Below are 21,846 nucleotides of genomic sequence, written 5' to 3'. Positions count from 1 at the left end.
CCCAGGAGCAGAGAAAAGTTTTGCAGAATTAATGCATTTTCACTATGTATAATCAATAGAGCCCCTGCCCTAACACCAGAATCTCTGACCTGGGTCCATGAATTACGCTGTTTTGGAAGAGACATTCTTGTTCATTATAACTATGTACTTATACTCAGGCGCAGAGGAGAAGATTTTTAAAGAATTAATGTTTCTTCCCTATATAATTAATAGAGCCCCGCCCTAACCCTGGGGCCATGAAATTCACAATTTTCGAAAGAGGCACTCTTGGTCATCATAAATATGTACTTAGTTATAGTTTGTTTTAAAATACCTAGAAGCAGAGGAGAAGATTTTCAAAGAAATAATGCACTTTCACTATATGTATCGCGTATAGCACTTTAAATAATACACTTTCGCTATGATTATACGTAAATCGCGTATTTTTAGGAATCTACAGAATGCGATCCTAAAAATGTTTAAATGCACTGTTGTCTCGTACAGTAAATATCTTAAAAGTGTTTTTGTTAATAAATGCTTTGTTTGATATGCCCCTCCCCAATCCAATCGTTTCTCCTTTTTGTTTATATTCATATAATTATTACATTATATTATAAATCTTACATGTATAAAAGTGCTTAAAAAGTGAAATATAACTTAGCGTGTTAAGGAGAAGTTCCCAATTTTAGAAAATCACAGTGGAGATATTGTTTACAAATCTGTGAGAAATTGCACATTCTATATATATGTCAAGTATGAAAATATGATTATTTAAGAACGCACTAGTTAGTCATGGATATAGCAATAGTTTATAGTGGTAGTAAGAAATATGCGGGTCCTAAGACATCAAGAGCGAATTTCCTACACTGGAGATCTACCGGAAAATGAAATCACTATGATCATTATTAAGCCTTCCCAAGTCGACGCAGAGTCAGAATTGAGTAGGGAATGACGCTAGGATGGACTCTACACCAAACGACACTTTAAGGAACTCAACAGGGGTAGCCTTGACCATTGAACAATATGAATTTCAGGAGTTTCTTAAGGACGATATAGCTGTTGTAGTTTATTTGATTCTGTTGTGTTTTGTGGGAACCATTGGGAACGGTCATGCTTTTATTGTGTACCACGTGAGGTATAAACCCTCAAACCATCGGACCTTTGTGGTCTGGTTAGCTGCCATTGACTTCGTTGCATGCGCGGTCAGTGCTCCATTTGAAATTGTGGATATTCGCCATGGATACACATTTGACTCGGGTGCTGCTTGCAAGTGTTTCCGATTTGTAAACCATGTTGTCAGTATCGCTTCGGGGCTTATGTTGGGAGTTATAGCCATTGAACGATATAGAAAAGCGTGCTGTCCATTCGGGAGACAAATATCCGAGAAAGAGGCAGCCATCGCATGCATGGTCACTGTTGGTGTGTCCATTCTTTTGGCGATTTCTTCATTTTATTTGTATGATGTAGCAGAAAAACTCACTGACATTTCAGGACTTTCAGGCACGGATTGTACAACAGGCTCCAGTGAAGGCCAGCAATCTTTTTTCCGGATTTATTCCCTTCTTCTTCTTCTTATAAGTACTGTCATTTTTATTATATGTATCGTTGCATATTCCTTCGTTGGCAAGAGCTTGTACAAACAAATGACCTTCCGTCAATCTGCTCAACTGAAGAATGTAAAGAAAACCTTGAGCGGAAACTCCATCAGTAGCGATAACAAAATGACTGCTTCGTCTGTTCACATGAAAATGGTACCTATGAAACAAGAAGGTAGCAGTTCTCATCACATTCAAGACGAAGAGTCTAGTGTATATTCCAATAAAAACAAAATCACGCGGAATACCGTAGACAAACCTTCCAGTAAGCCTATGATGCAAGGAAAAGCCAGGCTGGATCGAACCAGAAGGATCACTCTGATGTTTCTCATTGCCACCGCTGTGTCGTATGTGGGGTACCTGCCAAACCTCATTATTCTGGTTATTAGGGCGGCGCGGCCCTCGGCCTATGAAAACCTGGCACGTAGTCTAGGAATGTTCACTTCAGTTCTTCTGCGAGGATATTTCTTGAGCAATGTGACTAATCCTTTGGTATATTGTTTTGTAGACGATAGGTTTCGCAAGGAATGTAATTTATTGTATAGCAAAGTCTTTAAACTTCCTTCTAAATGGAAATCTCAGACAGTGTAGCATTGTATATATATATATCGCTTTCTTCATGTCATATCATGTTTGTTAATTACTGTAAAACACTCTATTCGTGAGAACTTTATTTTTGCGTATTTATGCGAGTCAGTGTATGTGCTCGGTAAAATATCTTTCTCGCATTTCCTAAAGAGTATATAGAGCAGTAATAATAATTAGTGAAAAATTTGTCTCCATAATAAAGAAATTATTTCTATCTCGCGAAAATAAAGTCGCGAAAATTTGGTGATCTACAGTAATAAGCAATAAACTCAGAATTAAAGATATAGCAAAGTTAACATAATTTGTTTTTGTTTTTAAAGTTATCCATTTTGAATCTGGACTCTTGCAAGTATCTTTTAGATGATCAATTCCTCTACATTGTCATTTATATTGTTTCTAAAGTTACACACTTGAAAATTTGAGGAAAAGGAAGATACTCTTAAAGATGCATTTCGATGCCCTCTTTCACAAGGGAAGACAATTATCTGAACTAGAATTTCTAAACTTTGTCTTTCGAAAGAGGCATTCATTTTTACTGAAACTAAATTGTAAATGTATATATCGGTTAATTTTTAAAAATGCAATGAAACTAGTTTAAGTTGATGAAAAAGTTTAAGTTGATGAAAGAAAAGCAACAAACTAAAAATTGACTATTTATACACGAATAAAAGTAATGTTCTTCAATAATTATTTGGTACAAAAGATAATTCTGTGGAGAAGCCCGTGCTTTATTTATAGTTTGCTCATAATAACTGTCAGTATACATGCAAATACATGTATTATAACAAAATTCATGATTTTTTATGGTAAATCTGGAGTCCAGTTCTATGGTTTACAATAGACTGAGAAGTGCATGCGGTTTTTTCCTGCACCCTTCTAGTCTTAACCCATCCCTTTCTGACGAACAAAAAATGACGTATATGGCATTCGCCTAGATATCACATACAGGTTAACAAGTTCTGCGTTATTGATGATTATTGCTTTTTACTTAGATTCACTTTAAATCAATATTTTCTATGGAATACTTCCTGGCAGACTAAAAGTAATTTTACCTTAAAACTACTGTAGTCATACCACCGGAAATGTAATTATAGCTTTTTAAGTTCTCTGGTGAAATACTTGTGTTCTAAAAAGGGGACAGGTTCCGCAAAACCTGTATATTTAATGGTGAAATCACCTTTTTCATTAAATTATAATTATTTCTTGACTGTATAGACCAATTTTTATGTGAGTTACCTAAATAGATATTTACCTAGATGACGCAAGGCGATGGACTGAACATAATCTTGAGAAGTTATGTAAAACTTTGATTCCCCATTGTGGCCCAGCCCTACCCCCGGGGGTCTTGTTTGAACAATTTAGAATCTACACTACTTCAGGATGCTTCCACATAAGTTTCAGCTTTTCTAGCCCAGTGGTTCTTAAGAAAAAAATTTCAAACATTTTTCCTATATATTTCTATGTAAAACTTTGATTCCCCATTGTGGCCCCGCCCTACCCCCGGGGGTCATGATTTGAACAATTTAGAATCTACACCACCCCAGGATGCTTCTACATAAGTTTCAGCTTTTCTGGCCCAGAGGTTCTTGAGAAGAAGATTTTAAAAGATTTTCCCTATATATTTCTATGTAAAACTTTGATTCCTCATTGTGACCCCGCCCTACCTTCGGGGGTCATGATTTGAATAATGTAGAATCTACACTACCCCAGGATGCTCCCACATAAGTTTCAGCTTTTCTGGCCCAGTGGTTCTTGAGAAGAAGATTTTCTAATGACCCCACCCTATTTTTGTCTTTTCTTGATTATCTCCCCTTGTGAGGGGATCTGGCCCTTCAATTTAACAATTTAGATTCTCTTCACCCAAGAATGCTTTGTACCAAGTTTGGTCAAAATTGGCCCAGTGGTTCTTGAGAAGAAGTCGAAAATGTGAAAAGTTTACAGACGGACGGACAGACAGACGGCTAGACGGACGACGGACAAAATGTGATTAGAAAAGCTCACTTGAGTCTTCGGCTCAGGTGAGCTGAAAAGACCTTGACATTTTGTCAGAATGGATTAAATGTATCAAAATTTGTTAAAGCTAATCGCACATTAAGCCACTGTGGACAATGTGAAAACCATCTATCCTTCTGTATTCAATAATCCAGAAGTGAAAAAAATTATATTAATCACATGATCATCACGTACTGGTTCCTGCTGAAGAAGTTGGTAACAACATAGTCTTTGTTTGTAAGGCTCATTATATATAACATGTATTTAGAGGAACTCGGATTTAATTCTACAATTGTTAATCAAAAATTCTCAAAAAAAAAAAAAAAAAAAAAAAAAAATCCAAGGATCTTTTTGAACATTTCCAGGGTTTCTGACATCATTGGCAGCTGGTTTTTCAATAAAAATTGAACTGTCTCAAACACTTCCTCACCCTGTCATTGGTCATTTGCAAAATTACTTTGTTTAAAACTTTCTGACTGCACACACAAGTCATCTGAGGTTGATATTAAAAAGATGCTCGAGTTTTTTATCGACAATATATCTATGTGGTTTTCGGAGACCAGGTCTTTTAATACTCTAATGGAATTCCAATGGCTACGAATCGCGCCCCGTTATTAGCATGTCTATATATTATCATATATCATTTCCTTCATTTGTGAATCAGAATTTTTAAAACATTGTTAAGTGAATAGAAGAAAACACTTGCTCTGACCTTAAACTCGAAATTAAGATACATCGATTAACAATTAGTATGTCCATTCTTATGTGAACACGATATATCCCAGTGAGCTTGAAATAAAAGATGTCACAGAGGTTGACACATCTGTTTCATATTTGGATTTTTTACCAGAAAAAAGGTCAGTAGTTATCTAACAACAAAGCTTTATGATAAACGTGATACTTTAACTTTTCAATTGTCAACTCCTTTACTTATGCAGCAATATACCTTTGTCACCTGCATACGGAGTTTATATCTCTCAGTTGATTCGATACGGAAGAGCATGTTCTATGTATGAACAAATTCTTAACCAAGGTAAATTATTGACAAACACGTTGATGAAGCAATTATATCAACAGTCTCATTTCGTAAATTCTATGGTCGATACAAGGACATTGTCATCAAATACAACTTATCATTAATTAAGTCAAATGCTGACTTTTTTCATATTGATTATTAGGACATTATTTACACTCTTAGTTGTCGGCGGATATTCTTTTTTGTGATCATGACAAGGAGCACACGGCGCGTGTGACCGGTCGGCAGGGGACGCTCGATCAATTCTCCATGGCACTTGAGCCCACCTCCGACGTTTTGGAGGTCCGTGTTTGCCCCGCCCCTATTTTGTAATGTCTAATGGACTTTTCAGCTCATATACTGTTCGTTATCTCTACATCTTTCAATTATAATCCATAAAAATATTGTATAAACTACAGTACACTAAAGGAATTTTTTGGACATCGAAAAAATTATCTATATTACATGTTCATGTAAGATAAGATGTAAATATCTTTTTAATTTTCTTATATAGGGTAAACATGATGTACCTAGCATATTATCCCTAGGATAAATGTACATAGACATTGAGGTACTGATGAAAAGAAATCACTATTGTTTATTTATTTAACGAAAAATACGTCACATAAATTGTTCAATCACTTTATCTTGGCCCGTATAAATAATACGAATGCTTGAATTGATTACAACCTGATGGAGTTGCTGCAAAATCACATATAGTCAATTGTTTGAGGAAAATATATTACATGTATAATAGTGAATCAAGTTTAATTAATCCAATTGATAAACGATGGGGGCCTGCTTCCGGCGTGTAATACTTAGGCTAGTAATTATTTATTAAAAAAACATATAGTATTACGTAGTACTAATGTTGATTTAGTATTAAGTATATACGATTATTTCTCTCAATACCACAAATAAATGAATAAATAAACCACACCCTCGAAAATACTGTATTATCGAAATGGAACACGTGCATCTCTGGTAAGGCGAAAGCATTACATTACTATACATATATAAGGAAAGTTAGAGTGACTCTAGCTTTCCTTATTCATCATGCATAGTAATTTTATGCTTAGTCGTTTCAATTGTAAAACAACTTTGTTCTTAGTTGGTTCTATCGTCGATATAGTCAGTAACTGTAACACATATCAATAAGAAACAGATGTGGTGAACGCTGTCACGGGGTTGTTCTATCAAAAAGGTCACTCATCCTAAAAATGTAAGATTAAAATAATTTTTCCGAAAAGGTCCTTCTGGTTAATAAAGTCACCTCGATCGGAATGCCCTATCGTCTATAATACAACAAGTCTGTTAGCTTCTGAACGCAATATTTTCTGCAAAAGAACTGAGAACCTTCATTTTCAAATTACAAAGTACTTGTTTTACATCAATGTTATAAGCATGTTCTTTGTGAATGTGCTAAGTAAAGAGCCGCTTTCCGTATTCAAGAGGACGGGATATATTCTAGTGGACACCGGAAGCATATGAAATAACTTTAGTCACCGGACTGAGTCGGTGTAAAGGAGTTCTTTCCGGAAAGCATTCTGAGTGATTGTCCTTTGACATCGTCTCAAGCCACGGTTCGGAGTTGTATATTTACTTTAAACCAGGCAGGTTTTATTCGCGTTCCGCGACCTTCTCTTCTGCACGAATATTGGCCGCCAGTCAAAAATTTAACTATATAATTTTACAGGTCGCCAAACTAAATCGTCGCGGATTGATTTTAAACTGTCGAATGGCAAATAAAAGATGATGCGAATGATATAATTGGTTTATAGTAGCTCTTTCCTACAATAAGAGAGGATCGTACGTTTTGGCCGTGGTTTGCAACCATGGTTCTCTGGTCTAAAATGAGTTTCTAAAATGTATATACGTAATAACTATCTAAAGATAGACATTGCTCTGTGGATATTTCTATAAAATACTTGATTCTGATTGGATAAAAAATTCTTTTGATAACTGCATCAATAAAATCTAGAGTTCGCTTGCACTAAGCATCCGGAACTACTTTGGCAGTCTTTACATGTATATTCCCGCTTCCAGATTACTTTTGAAGGAATAATTAAATACTTTTACTTTAATTAATAAATATTTCCCTGAATTTCGAAACCTGCCCGTTACGTTTCTGACTTATTTTCTACTTTCGTTTCTTTTTTGCTAAACAAATCACATCGTCTGCATAACAACATAATACAGTTTTGGGAAAGAAGGAATGAAATCGGCATACTTTTGTTAAATTTTTTACTTTAAGATATCTGGTATGAACAACAGAACTCATAAGAAATGTTTTTTATGCTACCAAAGCAGGGAAAACCGTTAATTTGTTAAATCCTGGGAAGATCGAGAAAAACGACACTGCATGAATGTCAGAGGAGTGGACGGAATTCTTTTAAACAGTCGACAGCAGACTCTTTCAGGTTTTACAGCATTGACAGTTTCTGATACGTATTAATACATATGTATGTCCGGTTTGAAACTCAGATGAAAAGATGCGCAAATGAAATCCAAAATTTCAGTGACCTAGAACTCTTAGGATATTTGAGTAGCTTCGCTTTGTTACATTTACGAACTTAGATAACTTACCGGGGAAAATATACCCATTGGGATAACACAACAGGTAAGTTTTTTGTGTAAAAGAACTGTAAATATCTCAGAGAATGCTAATAATGACACAACATTATTTGAGAACGTTTTTTCGTTAGAGCCATTTTGAGTTTCAGCAACGTTAACGTCGTTGTGATGTATTCGTGCGCACGGTTTTTGATGCGTAAATTTAATAGAAAAGTGAAAGAAAGAATCGTTTTATAATTTTAAAATCATTATTAAATGATAAGAAATGAATGACTGTGATATTTTTTTCCTTTGATCGAAGTATCAAAAAAAAAAAAATTGAACGGAATACGCGCATTGATGACGTTTTCCGTCCAAATTTTTTTCTTTGATACTTCGATCAAAGGAAAAAATATTACATTCATTTCTTAAGACAATCTTAAAAATCTTAGGACATCGGAATGATCAATTTAAGTTATTCTTTCCTTGTTTCAAATAATTTTGTAATATTGTATTGCATGAAGATATGGAGATAACGAACAGTATTCAATATCAAAGTCCATAAAACAATACAAAAATGGGAGCAGAGCAAACACGGACCTCAAAAACATCAGAGGTGGGATCAGGTGCCATGGAGGAGTGAGCATTTAACTGCTGACCGGTCACACCTACCGTGTGCTCCTTGTCATGATCGGGAAATAACGGAAAAATCCGTCGTCAATTCAGTGTAAAAATAATGGACTAGAGTATCAGTCGCATTATCCAGTGATGGGGTATACGATGAGAAACCGATGCGTTTTTTGATAAAAATGGCGTGGTTGCTGGCCGGACACCTACAGTAATCGGATGGTGACTGAGGCCATTTGACGAATTGGTGGGGGTCATCGGTAAAAAATAAGCTGTAGTTAAAAATCAGTGATGTCTCCACCGATGCCCCACATTGCTCCTCATCAGCAACCCATCATTAACACATCTTTCAAGAATTGGCCGATGTATGGCCGAGCATCGTCAAGTGTCCGTTGAATCTGAGGTCATAGGGGTTGAGTGGTGGGCAACAGACATCGGCCAATCATCGGTCGATGTTCGACCAAACATTGGCCCATAGTCGACCGACGTCGAACGATGTTCAGCAATGTATAAGCGATGTAATATACTAGTACATCGACCGATTACACTGGAACATCGCTTTATGATTAGCAATGCATTGCTGGGCCTTTGTAATTCCGGCCGGCAACCACGCCACTTTTATCAAAAAACGCATTGGTTGCCCATCGCTAGATAATGTGACTGATATTTTAAGGACTACTAGACCGATGTGGACCGATGTTTGGGCATCGCGCACACCACGGATTACCACCGATTACCATCCGTCTACGGCCAACGGCCGGGGAATATAAATGATGGACTAACAATTAGTATGAAAAACGTCAGTCAGCATTTGACTCAATGATAAACTGTATTTGCTGACAAGGTCATTGTATCTACCAAAGAACTTACGAAATGATGCCCTTAAACGAGACTGCTGATATTCTTGTTTCAACAACTTGTTTGTCAATTATTTTTCTCGTTCTAAAAACTGTTAATACGTAGAGCATGCTCTTGCGTATCAAATCAACTGAGATACCGATATATAAACACCGTATGCACTATGCAGGTGACGAAGGTATATTGCTACATAAGTAAGTACAAGTTGACGATAGACAAGTTTTAGTCATTACATTTATCATATAGCTTGGTTGTTAGATTACTATTAACGTCTTTTTCAAGAAAAATATCCAAGTACGAAACAGATGTGTCAGACTCTGTGGTATCTTTTATCTGAAGCTCACCAGCATATATCGTATCGACATAGGAATGGAAATTACCATTGTTAATTGACAATACGTCGTCGATATACCTTAATGTTGAGTTGAAGGCCACAAGTGTTTTCTTCTTTTCACGCATATGATATTGCACAAATTCTGCTTCATATGAATATAAAAATAGGTCTGCTAATAACGGAGCGCAATTTGTTCCCATGGGAATTCCAATAGATTGTTGAAAGACCTGGTCTCAAAAAGCAACATAGATATTGTCAATTAGAAACTCAAGCATCTTTTTGATTTGACTTCAGAGTACTTGTGTGTGCAATCAGAATGTGTTTTAAAATAATTTCGCAAATGACCAAGTAAGTAAATTTACGAGTTCCACTTTTCTTGAAAAAGCAGCAGTCAATGATATAAAAAAGCCTGGACTTTATTTTATCCGAATGGTTGTGTATAAAATTGAAAAGTCGTAAGTTTTTAAGCTGTTGATTTTGGTGAAATAAATGGTAAATTCTTCGTTGATTATTTGAAAATATTTTGTATTGAGTACTTTTAACTATAATTTGGATGAGTGCGATTAGATTATATGTATATGACTCATGAATAATTTTTTTTTTTTTGGTCAAGCTGCTCGACCTAAGAAACATCTTGTTCATAAAAAACGTACACATTAACACTTCTTCAGTTAGTTCATCTTGTTTATATACAAGTTATTCTTCAGTAACGTGCGTCACGGAATAAATGAATAATGTTTGAAAATATAATCTGTATTCAATATACACAAACACGTGCGAGTTTGAACTGTTTATTTGTCATTATCCAGTTCACCACATCTACATCTGCCGTCGACACAATGATAATGGTGCTCGTGGTGGGTTCCACAATAGGATCGGCAGTCATCTTTTGATTTACAGTCTAAAAAAAATATTTCAATAAAAATTGTTAATTTCTTAATCATTACAACTCAGACAATAGAACCAAAATTAATTCAAGCATGAGATGGTCAAAGTTAATAAAAAATCTTTAAAATGAATACAAGGTGGATATGGAGATAACGAACAGCATTCAATATTAAAGTCCATAAAACAATACAAAATAGGAGCAGAGCAAACACGGACCTCCGAAACAACAGAGGTGGGATCAGGTGCCATTGAGGAGTGAGCATCCCCTGCTGACCGGCCACACACGCCGTGTGCTCCCTGTCATGATCGGGAAATAACGGGAAAATCCGTCATCAATTCAATGTATGAATAATTGACTAACAACGAGTATGAAAGACGTCAGTCAGCATTTGTCTCAATGATAAATTGTATTTGCTGACAAGGTCATTGTATCGACCATAGAATTTACGAAATGATGACTTTAAACGAGACTGTTGATATTCTTGTTTCATCAACTTGCTTGTCAATAATTTGCCTCGTTTTAGAAATTGTTCATACGTAGAGCATGCTCTTGCGTATCGAATCAACTGAGATATACATTACAAAAAATGCCCAAAAAATCTCCATTGGATTTAACTTTTCCAGGCTGTTTTTCTTGTCAGTATGATGATTGAGGAATCCTTCTTTTATCGTAATAAAAGCTCAATATAGAGACCAGCAGAGAAACACGTTAATCCAAATAAGACATTTTGATAAGTTATATCTCTTATTAATAATGTGCATATTTTCAACTTATTTAATAATTACTATACAATTTACTTTTTAACCATTACTATACAATTCATTTTTTCTCATAAAACTAATCAACAAAATTAAAGGTTTTTTTTAAATGACTCATTTTAAGAGGCAGACCTGCCTGCTATTTATTAAACTTTGGAAAATAAAACTTATAGCTAACTTTAGGTTTACTTAGAGCACCCTGATCAATGAAAAAGGATAAAAATACACTACTTTATTGATCTAAATGTATGCGAATGTGTCATAAAAAGGACCCCTGGGCGTTCCTGGGATGGGATCAAGTGCCTAAGAGAAGTAAGCATCCTCTGTAAGTTTGTTGACCTGTTACACCCGCCATGAACTTTAAGTATTGGTCAGGTATACGAAACCTTCCGTAATCAAATTCGGTATAAAAATTAAGGACTATAACAATTGGTATGAAACACGTCAGCCATAATACGACCCAATGATACCGGTATGTTGTGACCAAAATTAAAGTTCTGTAGTTATGATCATTGAACAGACAGCTACTTAAAATGTAAACCACCAAATCTTCGATTACAGGGATATAAGCATATTAAATTGATATTTTGCTTAAGTATGGACTAAATAGATTTAGAAAATGATGAAGCAAAATTGTGTACCCTTGAAATGTATGAATCACACTCCCGAATGGCTGTTATAAAAGGCTGGAAATAATTACAACCGGTCACAACAGTCTCTTGTTTAGTGTACTGTCAAAGTTTTTGTTTTTTAATATAATGGAAAGTTACACCTAGCTAACGTCACTCGGCCGAATGAGCTAACTAAACACGCATTTCTTACCTCCCGTGTTTCCAGCGTTTGGTCTGCAAACGCATGCGTGGTTTATACACGCCCAATGGTTGGAGGAAAGGTCACATGACCCCGAACACTCTGACGCTATGGTACAAGCGTAGCTTGTAGCTGAAAACATGGAACACTATATTTTGAATTGACTCGGCAATAGATAATCCATGTATAAAATTCTTCATGTCATTAAAAGTCTAATTCATTGAGATCAAATATTTAACTACTTCACTGTCCTGTCGAAACTATTTTGACCGTAGACGTCTTCCTCAATACTAATTTCTTATTCCATGGCGGATTCACCGTCAAAGTTTCATTAGAAATTCCTTAATCACGCAAAGTACTTGTATATCTTTCATTGTAAACAAATTCTCTTGTTACAGTACATTAATTAAAATGGTCTTTTAAAACATAGGAAATTGTTTCGCAGAACAGAAGAAACAGTGAAATCTAAATATTAAAAAAAGTTTTCGGACATCATCTTGTATATACAGTGTAGTGTATACGTATTGTTAGAGGTCAGTATAAGTAAGAACTATGGTGCACCCATTTCGGGGTTTATTTGCCAAATTCAATAATTTAAAATTAACGATATAAAAAAGTACGCTCTTATTTACAAGAAGCTGTTACATTGGCTGTCCCATTTAAGGTAGTTTACACGAAAGATAATGCATAGATTTTGAAATAAAAATCACACTTGAAGTCAAGTCAGAAAGTTAAAAATGTAAAAATAAGCATGATTTATTATTTCTTGAAGAATGTACCAGTCTTATCCCTCATAAATTGCAACAAAGTGTTCTAAAAACATTTCATAACGCGCTGTAACGATACTCGATCTTTTGCAGTAATACTTATGAGACAATCTCTTTAAAAGTGTGATTCTTTGCTTATATAAATTTTACAGGGGACTTCCACAAATCTATTTTTAAGAAATTGTTTAACTTACAGATTAAGGCAAGAGCCAGTACACAGAAGACAAAACCTTTCATATCTGATAGATGTACACAACTGGAATGGAAAATCTTATCTCTCTTGTTAGGTATTACTGTAAGTCGTGCCATTGTCTCACGACAAACTGTCTTATCAATGTAATATGTTCTTGTATATCGTGATGTTTATAATTATTAAATTTTCAACGATGATACACTGTTAATTATATATGAACAATAATTGACATTTTCGCAAACGTTTTTATATGGTTTAAAAATAACACTTTTAAATATATATTTATTTTCAAGGTGTGACGATCATAAGATGGTTCTGTTGTTTTCTTTCACCCTGTTAAAGGAGTCGTTCCGGTTTTTATTTTACCTCTGTGAAACTATACTACGTATATGTACGTATCTAAAGATTCAATGGATAATAAATATTATAATACTTCACAGATATCTACGTATTTTACATGTATTTTACACGTAAGCGTGTCTTCAACTCCACAATTAGATATATTGACGACGTATTGTCAATTAACAATTATAGTTATTTCCATTCTTATGTCGACACGATATATCACGGTGAGCTTGAAATAAAAGATACCACAAAGGTCTTACACAATTGTTTCAAATTTGAATTTTTGAACTACAAAAAGAGATCAATGGTTATCTAACAACAAAGCTTTATGATAAACGTGTTGACTAACATTTCAATCATCAACTTCCCTTACTTATGCAGCAGTATACCATCATCACCTGCATACGGAATTTATATATCTCTCGGTTGACTCGTTACGGAAGAGGATGTTATACGATTAAACAATTTCTAAAATGAGGTAATTTATTGAGAACTAAGTTGAGGAAGCAAATATATGAACAGTCTCGTTTAATGTCATCATTTCGTAAGTTCTATGGTCGATACAAGGACCTTGTCAGCATAATCAATTAATCATTAAGTCAAATGCTGAATGACTTTTAACAGATTGTTAGGCCATTATTTACACACTGATTTGTCCATGGATTTTTCCGTCATTCCCCGGTCATGATAAGGATCGAGTACACGGCGGGTGTGACCGGACGACAGAGGATCCTCACTCCTCCATGGCACCTGATCCCACCTCTGATGTTTTGGAGGTCCGTGTTTGCTCCGCTCCTATTATGTAATGTTTAATGGACTTTTAAGCTCGAATATTGTTCGCTGTCTCCTCATATTTCAATTCATAAAAATGGTGGGGTTTCAAATTTTATTTCAAATTTCCCTTGCGCATACAACTTACGAACTATTCAAGTGTGTTGGACTTTATTGGAATACTTTTTCTTCAAAAACTACATCTAATTTTACACAATAACTGGAGCCTATGGTCTAAGGAAGATCCCTATTAATTTTGAGGTTGCTGACGCATACAAATATATATGTTAATTCAAAAATATAATCCTAGTCTACCTGTATTTCTTTTTGCTATTTTCCATTAGATTGGGTCTCAGTTGCTACTGTTTATTTTTTATTTTATTCTCGATAAGCGGAGGATAACTCTAGCCTACATATAGTACAGGAACCTGGATAAAATAATGAATGAAATATATCATAATTCAAGAAATATATGGAAATGCATTTGTTAAACGAGGATTGCCCATCAATTGAAATTAATTTAATCAATACATGTATGTTCCTTATTATGTATGCTGATGATACTGTTATATTAGCAGAAACACCCGAAGCGTTACAACAAATACTTGACTCTTTGCATAACTATTGCAAGAAATGGAATCTAACTGTAAATGCAGATAAAACTAAAATAATGGTTTTTAGAAATGGAGGGAAAAAAAAGAAAATGAGAAGTGGTTGTTCGACAAAAAAGAATTAGAAATAGTAAATGAATTTAATTATCTTGGATTATTATTAAACTATAATGGTAAATTTACAAAAACACAACAGAAGCTTGCAGAGCAAGGACGAAAAGCTCTTTTTAGTATTCAAAGTAAACTAAATGATTACTATTTTAATGTTCAAACAAAATGCTCTGTGTTCGACACCTATGTTAATAGTATACTTTTGTATGCTTCGGAAGTATGGGGTTTTAACAAAGGAATTGATATCGAAAAAGTCCATATATAATGTTCTGTAAAAAATTTTAGGGTTAAAAAAGAATGCTAGTAAACAAGCTTGTTTATCATGAACTTGGTAGATTTCCATGTCATATTTTAAGGAAAATAAAAAAATTATGAAATATTGGTTAAAGTTAAGAAAAACAGAAAATTGTATCCTGAAGACGTGTTTTGAAGAAATGGTAGAGGAAAATGACGAATGGATTGTAAATATTAAAACAGAACTGGATAGAATAGGATTAAATTCCTTGATGCATACAAATTATGATGATAAATATGTTATTAAACTTATTGAACAGAGAATGAAAGATATTTACATCCAAGAATTAAGAGCAGAAATCGACAATATGCCAAAAGCTAATTTGTACAAATATCTGACAGATACACATTGTCTTCAATATTACCTTAACAAACCTTTAAGTGTTAAAAATCGAGAAATAATTTCAAAGTTTAGGATGTCTGATCACAACTTATACATTGCAAGGGGTAGATTCACAAATACCAATAGAAACGACAGAAAATGCATATTGTGTAGTTTAAATGAAGTAGAAGATGAATTTCATTTCATTTTACAATGTCCAACATATGAAAATTTAAGGAAGAAATATATTAAAAAATATTCTTATCAAGTATTCAAAATGTAAGGGAATTACTTTACTTTAAACATATTTTATTGAGTATAATTCAATCAGGATTGGGCAACAGGCAATGCCTATGTACACCCTCTCCTTGTATAATTGGTCAAGATACAAATTAGTAGGAAATAATACATGAACATGATAATCAATAAAATTATAATGAAAAATAAAGATTCACAATCAAGTATTATTTATCAATATTCTATCTCAAAAAAATGACAACCCCCTAACTGTATGCATATTATTTACATACTGTTCCAGCTTAAAAATAATACAAATATTTGAAAAAAAAATTATGCATTTAATAGAATATTTAATATAACAGTGTCCCTAATTTAGTCTTTTAGAAGATTTAATAAATTCTTGTACATATGAAAATATTTTACAATTTGTTTGATAAGAGTATTGAGATTTTCCTCTTAGTAGAGCGTGGAATTCAAAAACAACATCAATATCATTTAATTTTTTTACCAATATGTTTCTTTCAACATTATACGATGGGCAGTTGATAAAATAATGTTCAGTAAAAAAAAAATGTAAGGGAATTAAGAGGTCTGGGGAATTTTTTAAGAGAAGCGTGTCATTTAGAGAAAGTAAAATAAATTTATCATAATAATGAGTAATATTGATTTACTATTATGATACATGTATTACAATAATATGTATGTATAGATATGTACATTTATCAATGCTTGTGTAAATACATTGGAATATATGTTTACATGGCAATTATGTACATGTATATTGTATGCAATTAATATGTTAATCTGATGTATCTGTTGATACAAGGTCTGGAATAAAAGAATAAAAGAATTGACAATGAAGAGTGTTTAAGCTCAAAGTTCATTTAAACAATACAAACACGGATCTCCAAAAATCAGAGACGGGATCAGATACCATGGAAGAGTAAGCATCCCCTGCCGACTGGTCACACCCGCTGTGTGCTTCTTGTCCTAGCTGACAGGGCAATTGAAAAATCTGGAAATATCTGTGTGTAAATAATGGCCAAACATCAGTCAGCATTTGACTTAATGACCTAATGATAGATTGTAATAATATTGCTGATAGTCATTGTATCAATCGTAGCGAAATAATGACTGTAAAGGAGACTGTTGATATCATTGTTTCTTTAACTTTTAGTTTATTTCTTACAACGTTTTAAAAAATGATCGTATGTAGAGCATGCTCTTGTGTATCGAATCAACTGGGAGACATAAACAGTACATGCAAACGATAAGGGTATAATGCAACATAAGTAAGGAAATAAAGTTTTATTGCTAGGTTACCATACTTTTGACTTACGAGTGTTCCGTTGTCCATTTTCACTTGATCCAACAATAAGCTCACGGTGGCGGATGTGAGCTGTCGACAGGAGGTGCTGTATAGCTAGGTAGCTGGTCCTATCCCTGTCCATGATTTCTTTTGTTGCCTGGATTTATGACGTTGACTACTATTTGTCATATCACCTTTTAAATGACAAAAAATTTGGAGTTATCTTCCATTAGCCATACCAAAAAGCAAATCCTGAGCAAAATCTAAAAGGGTATTTATTATACTTCGAATTCAAGTCATTTTTCTTTACATAGATCCGTAAGATTTTTTGCTGAGTTTTATACACTCGAGACCCTTTTCCCTACTAACAAAGGCGATCAATGGGCGTTTTTTAATAACAAAAATGACCCTTTATCATTATTTTTTGGAGACCTTTATTTGCCTTTACACAAGGCACACTTCCCCCTTCCTTCCTGGTGCTTGTCACAATTTATTATAATAATTATATCTTATTGAAACATTCTGAAGTTGATGCAGTGTAATTAAAGAGGCTTGAATTTTTAATTGACAAATTGATATATATGTGGGTTTGGTAGTCAAGACTAGGTCCTTCAACAATCTACCGGTATTGGAATTCTTATGTGTACCAATTGCAGTCCGTTATTAACAGACCTATTTGTGTATTCATATGAAGCAGAATTTATTCAGAATCTTGTGCATGAGAAGAAGAAAACACTTGCTTATCATTTTAATTGCAAACTTTCTTTATTTATTTGGCAATTTTACTCTAGTCTTGGTTTACTCTTGGTACAGATGATACGATACGGAAGAACATGCTCTACGTATTAACCTTTAATTTCTAAAAGGAGGTTAGTAATTGACAAAGACGTCAAGAATATCAACAGTCTCGTTCAAAGTAATCGTTTTTGTGGTCGATACATTGATCTTGTTAGTTGAAACAATTAGCGTTTATATCAAATGCTAACTGAAGTTTTTCATACTGCATTTTGTTAGGCCTTTTTTATTAACACACTAAATTGTCTCCATATTTTTTCCGTGAGTCTCCGATCATGACAAAGAGCACAAGTCATATGTGACCAGTCTGCATAGGATGCTCACACCTCCATGCCATCTGATCCTACTTCTGATATTTCAAAGGTCCTTATTTACTCTGCACCTAATTTGTGTTGTTTGGATGGACTTTCGAGCTCTAATACTGTTCTTTATCCACAAAAATTTCACATTAAAAAGATCATTCATTTTAGACTGTTTACAAATCTGATAGGATATAAGAATTCACTGGTCATCTGATACTATACTTGGGAAGTGCATGTTAGGTTGGAAACCGTACAATGACAGACTTCTTTCTGCAGGATTCTATTCAAAATACTGTATGCTAAACTGACGGTTGTAGTCTACTACTCGCCTGCAGAAGACAAAGAAGGAGAGGAAAAGGATTCTTTTTTATGAAGAACTGCAGAGAGCTGTGGAGGATACACCGGCTCATGATGGACTCGTCATACTTGGTGATCTTAATGCAAAAGTTGGTACCAACAATGAAGGAAAAGAACCCATAATGGGGAAACATGGCTTTTGTAAGATAAACAGCAATGGTAGTAGACTAGTAGATTTTTTGCCTAGAAAATAAGTTTGTTGTTGGTAGCACCATCCTCCAGCACAAGAACATCCATAAACTAACATGGACTTCACCAGATGATCACACACAGAACCAACTTGACCATGTATTGATGAATAAAGGAGGATAGGAACATTGCAGGATGTTAGAGCATTGAGAGAGGCTGATGTAGGAAGTGTTCAGGCCTTACATATATGTGCACAAAGCACGAAGAGGACTAAGTAAGTAGGTAATAGAATTCGCTCATACTTGGTCTTCAGTGAATACACGACACACCCAAGACAGTAGTTGCAATTGAGACAGGTTTAGATGGACATCTGGGGTTCATGCACATCAGGAAATTAATTCCTAATCAACCTATCCTTTTTGTGAGATTTGGAAAGAAATTTTTGACAAAATAGGCTATTCCTGCATGGTAAGGGATGTAAGACTCCTGAAAATTGTTGGACCACTGTTTACAGTAAGCTAAGAAGCTTGTCACGTACTGTTAACACTTGAACCATGCGTGTTTCTGTGCATGTAGCCAGAACAGTGGTGTGCACATAAGAGGGACCTGCTTAAAAAAAGAACACTGAAACAAGACTTGATTTTTTTATAGAAACGATTCAAATAGTTTGTGAACTTTTTGATTACACTTCCTACTTCCATGTTAAAGGGCAAGGAAGACGACGTATACACTATATCGATCGAATACATGAGTGCACGTCAAAAGGGAATACAGATTTTGACCGGGTCGCTCAAATAACATTTATATACACTGTATACCGTTTTCCGAGGTAACCGCTGGTCAGTTTTCATAAATATTGGCCAGTTAATCACTGACTAAATTCTGTTGGCAATTGCTCAAAATAAACTAACCACTGGTAAGATCAGAGAGTAAGAAAGGTCTAACGTGTGCCACCTCGCGAATATGAAAAATGCATGTTTAATAAGAGCTTTAGAGCAATATGTTTGGGATGAGTGTGTGATAAACTTATCTTTATTCTTCGCAATTAATATTTGAAAATTCGAAGTTTCTTTTCCTCTAGATCTTCGTCATTTTAACTTGTTACAATTTCATAATTTTTGATTAAATCATGCCGTGAAGTTTTTTTTTTTTTTTTTTTTTTTTTTTGCAAACAAGGGATAGAAATTTAAGTATCTATTATAAAAGCAAACTGAAGTATAAAAATATGCTTGATAGCAAATCTTATTTTCTTTTCATTTTACGTTTTTTAAGTGCATTCGAACAAGCGAGGAAAAGAGCAATTATACAAGAATATCACGGTATATTAAAGCAGAACAAACAACAAATGACCAAAAAAGGATCTTATATTGGTCATTATATTATATTTTCAATCAAAAGGATACCACTACTTAAACGTCCTTATTCGTGCTTTTATGTGACAGCGTGGCTAGATTATCACTATACGGTTCGACTTGTTCTCGCATTTCCGAGTTCTCCGGAAAATAACTTTACAGCGCCGGAGAACGTCAACCTTGCACATTCATAACCAGAACACTTAATAACATGGATAAAAAACAAGCACAGTAGTTATCCGGGCTTGTTGTACAACATGAACAACACTCAACTGTATACACTCGAGGACTGGAATGCCGAAAAGTCAAAGGTTTTAACAGTCAACACGGTGATTCTGGGGTTCTATCTTCTGATCGGTGTGCTAGGGAACTCTGTTGTGATTTATGTGTATAACTTCCGAATGAAGGGGCCTCGAGATGACAGATACTTTATACCCCATCTAGCTGTGATGGATTTGTCTGCATGTGTTGTAGGGGTGGGATATGCCATGACTTTAAACATAATTCCACTGAGATTCAAAGGAGATGAACTTTGTAAAATTTTGTGGTTTGCATCTCAAGCTACTACAATGTGTGCAGCATTTATGTTGCTCGTCATTGCAGTACAGCGCTTTTTGAAAGTCGTGAGACCATTCAAGAAACAAATGACAATAAAGACCAAACATTTCGCATTGATATCAATTATTCTCCTTTCCATTATCTTATCATTGCCTTGCTTTATGTTCTATGGAGAAATTACGATAGAAAATCGTCAGCTAAATTTGGAAGGATACCGATGTGGTGCAAGACCAGATTCTGACAGAACCGCTCTATTTTTGTATAACACAGTATTATTTGTGATTGTTGTCGGCGGACTTATCGCAATCAGTGTTCTCTACATCCTGATAGGACGTACAATCTACAGACAGCATAAATACAGACGAAGAATTAGCTCCGCAACGTCCGCTGCTAAACGCAGCAACCGAGATTCAATGGAATGGAATCCACCATCAGACAGCGGAGGAGTCCCGACTAGAAAGAAGCCACAAAGAGACAGCCTCGATTTCGATTCTCCTTTTCTTGATTCCCTGTCTGAGGCACCCTCGTCACCAGTTACCCCAGTAAATGAGGAATCAAGCCCTTTTCAAAATTCTACATTTCTCAGTGTTCCAATGACTACAACCGAAAAGATCCGAAGTAGTTTTACAGAAATACAGAAAAAGGCTTTCAAGTCAGCTATACCAACTGTACGGAAACATTTTGGAACTCATCGGTGTTCCTGGATGTTCATGTTGATAGCCGTGGTTTTTGTGTTATCCTTTATTCCAAGGATAACTTTAAATGTTTTAGAGTCTTTAGATGACCAGTTTTGGTCTAATCTAACGGATCAGGAAATAGCTTTTTATTTGTTCCTGTATCGGTTTTACCTTGTAAACAATATAAGCAATCCTTTCTTTTATGGACTCTTTGATCGGGCACTTCGTAAAGAACTTCGAAAAATATGTTGTTGTAGGTGTGCAAAATAGTAGTTTAAATTTTTAATAATTTCATTGAATTTTCAAAACCTTTAATTTTTTAATGCACAGATAGCTGAGGTATAGCAAGCTAATTAAATGCTAATGTATAGTAATCCAATAAATTAGAATTAGCCTTTAGTAGTTTGGTATACTCACAACGAAAGATAAAATATATCCTTTTTTATTAATGCATGTACCTAACGCTCATTTCAACTTTTGATGGTTTTACTAGTGCCATTAATTTTTGTAAGAATTGCACCACCCCACAGTCTATGTAACAAACAATTAAGCGTATGCGAAATGAAATAACTTAATTAATATATATTAATCTTTTACTCATTGCAAGTCTCAATAAATTAAATCTTCACAATTTTCTAGTTTTACCTGCAGTTGAAACATACAATTGTGTAGTTAAAGTGTACATAAATAATACTAGTATATATAAATACCATGT

The 21,846-nt window shown here is 34.5% G+C and overlaps 3 protein-coding genes across 3 annotated transcripts; 2 read left to right on the top strand and 1 right to left on the bottom strand.

Annotated features, from left to right (window-relative positions):
- The first annotated feature begins 797 nt into the window (after window positions 1-797).
- LOC134257127 (gastrin/cholecystokinin type B receptor-like) lies at window positions 798-2,474 on the top strand. Its single transcript, XM_062739773.1, has one exon. The coding sequence runs from the start codon at window positions 939-941 to the stop codon at window positions 2,163-2,165; it is 1,227 nt and encodes a 408-aa protein (XP_062595757.1). The 5' UTR covers window positions 798-938; the 3' UTR covers window positions 2,166-2,474.
- Window positions 2,475-10,319: 7,845 nt separating this feature from the next.
- On the bottom strand, window positions 10,320-13,042 carry LOC134257167 (serine protease inhibitor Cvsi-2-like). Its single transcript, XM_062739811.1, has 3 exons — window positions 12,960-13,042; window positions 12,011-12,130; window positions 10,320-10,442 (listed from the first exon to the last, which is right to left on the bottom strand). Exons 1-3 carry the CDS (start codon window positions 13,000-13,002, stop codon window positions 10,333-10,335), a joined length of 273 nt encoding a protein of 90 aa, XP_062595795.1. The 5' UTR covers window positions 13,003-13,042; the 3' UTR covers window positions 10,320-10,332.
- Window positions 13,043-19,910: 6,868 nt separating this feature from the next.
- Window positions 19,911-21,493, top strand: LOC134257162 (uncharacterized). The gene has a single exon (XM_062739807.1). It carries the CDS (start codon window positions 20,154-20,156, stop codon window positions 21,399-21,401), a length of 1,248 nt encoding a protein of 415 aa, XP_062595791.1. The 5' UTR covers window positions 19,911-20,153; the 3' UTR covers window positions 21,402-21,493.
- Window positions 21,494-21,846: the final 353 nt, after the last annotated feature.

The sequence above is a fragment of the Saccostrea cucullata genome, unplaced genomic scaffold (assembly GCF_032062105.1).
Source record: "Saccostrea cucullata isolate Sc308-1 unplaced genomic scaffold, CSIRO_AGI_Scuc_v1 ctg14, whole genome shotgun sequence".
NCBI classification, from domain to species: domain Eukaryota; kingdom Metazoa; phylum Mollusca; class Bivalvia; order Ostreida; family Ostreidae; genus Saccostrea; species Saccostrea cuccullata.
The sequence above is the reverse complement of the archived record's forward strand: the minus strand, read 5'-3'. Positions and strand labels throughout refer to the sequence as shown.

Excerpts from the sequence above, each read along its gene's own strand:
- LOC134257162 (XM_062739807.1), top strand. The coding sequence starts at position 20,154 with ATGAACAACACTCAACTGTATACACTCGAGGACTGGAATGCCGAAAAG.
- LOC134257167 (XM_062739811.1), bottom strand. The coding sequence starts at position 13,002 with ATGAAAGGTTTTGTCTTCTGTGTACTGGCTCTTGCCTTAATCT. Across the intron at positions 12,131-12,959 it reads ACTGGCTCTTGCCTTAATCT|CTACAAGCTACGCTTGTACC; the intron begins GTAAGTTAAACA and ends CCATGTTTTCAG. Across the intron at positions 10,443-12,010 it reads AAACGCTGGAAACACGGGAG|ACTGTAAATCAAAAGATGAC; the intron begins GTAAGAAATGCG and ends TATTTTTTTTAG.
- LOC134257127 (XM_062739773.1), top strand. The coding sequence starts at position 939 with ATGGACTCTACACCAAACGACACTTTAAGGAACTCAACAGGGGTAGCC.